A 3,815-nucleotide genomic window follows, 5' to 3' on the forward strand; every position below is an offset into this window, starting at 1 on the left:
CTCGTCTCTCCTCTCCTCGTCTCGTCTCTCCTCTCCTCGTCTCTCCTCTCCTTGTCTCGTCTCTCCTCTTCTCGTCTCGTCTCTCCTCTCCTTGTCTCGTCTCTCCTCGTCTCGTCTCTCCTCTCCTCGTCTCTCCTCTCCTTGTCTCGTCTCTCCTCTTCTCGTCTCGTCTCTCCTCTCCTTGTCTTGTCTCTCCTCTCCTCTCCTCGTCTTTCCTCTCCTCTCCTCGTCTCGTCTCTCCTCTCCTTGTCTCGTCTCTCCTTGTCTCGTCTCTCCTCGTCTCGTCTCTCCTCTCCTCGTCTCTCCTCTCCTCGTCTCGTCTCTCCTCTCCTCGTCTCTCCTCTCCTCGTCTCGTCTCTCCTCTCTTCGTCTCTCCTCTCCTCGTCTCGTCTCTCCTCTCCTTGTCTCGTCTCTCCTCTCCTCGTCTCTCCTCTCCTCGTCTCGTCTCTCCTCTCCTTGTCTCGTCTCTCCTCTCCTCGTCTCGTCTCTCCTCTCCTCGTCTCGCCTCGCCCTCACAGGACAAGCCTCGGCGAGCCGATCGAAGCTGCTGGTGGCCGATTGGTCGGAGGAGGACGTGTCGGAGTGGCTGGTGGAGGAGGGACTCCAGGGACTGGTGGACAGATTCAAGGCCAACAACATGGACGGGTCGGAGCTGCTCCGTCTCACCAAGGAGACGCTGGCGTCAGAGCTGGGTATAGGTGAGGAAGACGAGCGTCACACATCTGAGAGAGCACCGTGTCACTTCTTCACCTCCTCCCTCTGTCAGAGCCCTGATTCTCCTTTTGTCTCAGAAACAGAAGAATCAACCTGCAGAGAAATGTTAGATGTAACAGTTCGCTCAGAGAGGAGGCACTTTTACTCAGCTTAGATTATTGTAAAGTTATACTTCATCATGTCTTCATTTTCTAGTTTGGTGGTCTGTCATTATTGTTGCAGCACCTGTAGGTCTTTGTATATCTTCATCTTCTGACATTTATCTGAAGTCAGGTCACGGAGGCACCAGAGAAACCCAGACATTATTTAATTAGATGAACCACCTCAACCGACTCCTTTTGATGAGGAGGAGCAGCGACTTTACTCCAAGCTCCRCCTCCCTATCGCTAAGGCTGAGCCTGGCCATCGTTAGATGGAAGCTCATTTTGGCTGCTTGTATCCAGGATCTCATTCTTTCCAATCCAGAGCTTTGCCTTTTGACTCAGCTCTTTCTTCACCACAACCGACCGAAGCAACGCCCTCATTACTGAGGATGTGGCCCCGATCCGTCCATCCGTCTCCCCGCTCCATCGTGAAAAAGACACCCAGATACTTAAACTCCTGGAGTGGGCATTCCACACTTTTATATTATATTTTATTATTAACTTTATTCATTTCATTCAAAAAACAAAAACAAAACACATTTACATAAAATGAAACAATACAAATAAAATATAATGGAAGGTAGCAGAAGAAGAAAAAAATCTTATATCTGCCCCTAGTTGCAAAAAACAATATTAATTTCAAACAATATTAATCAAATAATAAAACTAAACAAAGAATCAACTCAAACAGTAACTCCTACAAATACAAATTATACAGTTTCATATTTCTTTAACAATTTAACTTTGATCATACTCTTAAACAAATTTTTATGGTCGAGAACCAGTTTCAGGCGATTAAACAAGTTCATATGGTTAGCATTAGCATTAGCTGCTCCATGCCACTTTCCACCATTGAGTTCTCTGAGTTATACTGTCGTACAAAAAACACATCACACAATGCCATGTGTTAACTGTTTACAGATTTACTGATGATTAACTGCACACGATACCATTTTGCCCACCCCTTGTTGGAACACACTTTTTGATTCCCAGTTTTAAAAATGGAACCACCACCCCGGTCCTCCATGCGATGTTGAAGAGAAGTATCAACCATGACAGCTACACGACATCCTGAGCCTTCAGCATCTCGGGTTTTACTTTTATTTCTCAGTGTTTCATTACCACAGAGAGGTCATTTTCCAAAAACAACTCTGAAAAGAGCTCCAAGAACCGCGTGGAGGAAAATCAAATCCTGTTAGAAAAAACAATCAATAATCATAAAAAGACTCAAACTGTTGGACAGAAATGATTAACACTGGATGGATGATGGATGGATGATAGCTTGATGGATGGATGATGGATGGATGGATGGATGATTTATGGATGGATGATTTATGGATGGATGATGGATGGATGGATGATGGATGGATGGATGATTTATGGATGGATGGATGGATGGATGGATGGATGGATGATTGGATGATTGATGGATGGATGATGGATGGATGTATGATGGATGGATGATGGATGGATGGATGGATGATGGATGGATGGATGATTTATGATGGATGGATGATGGATGGATGGATGATTTATGATGGATGGATGGATGGATGATTTATGGATGGATGATTTATGAATGGATGGATGGATGATGGATGATTTATGAATGGATGGATGGATGGATGATGGATGGATGATTTATGGATGGATGATGGATGGATGGATGACAGATGATTTATGGATGGATGGATGATGGATGGATGGATGGAGGAATGGATGGATGATGGAGGAATGGATGGATGGATGGATGGATGGATGGATGGAGGAATGGATGGATGATAGATGGATGGATGATGGATGGACAAAAATGATTAAAACTCAGAAAACTGTCTCTTCAGGTTCGTCTACAGGTGAGCTGTTTTGTGGGTCAGTTAGATTCAAAATGGCTGCCGAGGCTACATACAGTACATCCAGCACAGACAGTACAGACAGTATATACAGTATATACAGTACATCCAGTACATACAGTACAGACTGTAAATACAGTATATACAGTATATACAGTACATCCAGTACATAAAGTACTAACGATGACTCAGTCAGTTTCAGAGGCTACAGTTTGGTGTGTTCGTAGCTGGAAGTGTCAGCCAGCTTCAGACTCTTCAGGTTCTTTAGTTTCTTCTTCATCCTTTGATGGTTTCCTTCGCCTGTCTTCACAGCAGATAAAACACGACGCCGCCGCGTTCAGTACCGCATTACTAAAACAGATCGACACGAGCCGTCGCACCGCTGACGCCGTGGAAACCGAGCGGTGATTGACAGCCACCATGGGAGGGGAGCGACGACGCGGCAGCATGGCGAGCTTTCGCCCCGAGTTACGTGACGAGCGGCGTCTCGGCCGTGAGACTGACATGGAGGACGTAGAGCTCACACTTGTGGGACGGCCTGACGAGGACGAGCTGATGTCACCCACCGTCTTCGATCTTATCTTCCATCTTTAGATGACAGAGTGAATCTATATCAGTTAGAGCTCAGAGGACATGTTGGACATGACTCTCGGCTACTACCACACCAAATATTAGCTAAAGATCTCAGATATTCAGCTGTTTGAGTTTGCTAAGAGCCATCGGCTGTGGCGGCCATCTTGGATCAGATTGAAGCGGTTACTAGACTGAGTTACGTAACTGCAGCAGATTAAAGTCAGACGAGCCGAAGCCTTTAGAAGCTGAAGGTTTTCGCAGCTTAAACCAGCATCGTGTAATAAAACACAGGAGAACATTTGTTCCTTCAGCAGGACTTTAATCTAATTTACCAACATTTGTTCACAGGTGGAGCTAACAGGACTGCTGAAATTAGCTAACTACAATCCGAACAGTAGCTAAAATGAGCAAACTGAAACATGAAACATTTCAACAAGTGAGTCGTTAAAACATCAGTTTCAGAGTTGTAAAGTAACTAAGTACAAATACTTTAAGTACTTAAGTAGAATTTTTGGGTATCTGTACTTTACTTGAG

The 3,815-nt window shown here is 44.9% G+C and overlaps 1 protein-coding gene across 1 annotated transcript in view; it reads left to right on the plus strand.

Moving 5' to 3' along the window:
• The window catches only part of wdsub1 (WD repeat, sterile alpha motif and U-box domain containing 1), a 17,042-nt gene that overhangs the window by 8,957 nt on the left and 4,270 nt on the right, over window positions 1–3,815 (plus strand). Inside the window, exon 10 of the mRNA XM_014002980.1 lies at window positions 519–698. Within this exon, the coding sequence (XP_013858434.1) occupies window positions 519–698 (180 nt within the window). The remainder of the gene's footprint in view (window positions 1–518; window positions 699–3,815) is intronic.

The sequence above is a fragment of the Austrofundulus limnaeus genome, unplaced genomic scaffold, assembly GCF_001266775.1.
Source record: "Austrofundulus limnaeus strain Quisiro unplaced genomic scaffold, Austrofundulus_limnaeus-1.0 Scaffold16, whole genome shotgun sequence".
Taxonomy (NCBI): domain Eukaryota; kingdom Metazoa; phylum Chordata; class Actinopteri; order Cyprinodontiformes; family Rivulidae; genus Austrofundulus; species Austrofundulus limnaeus.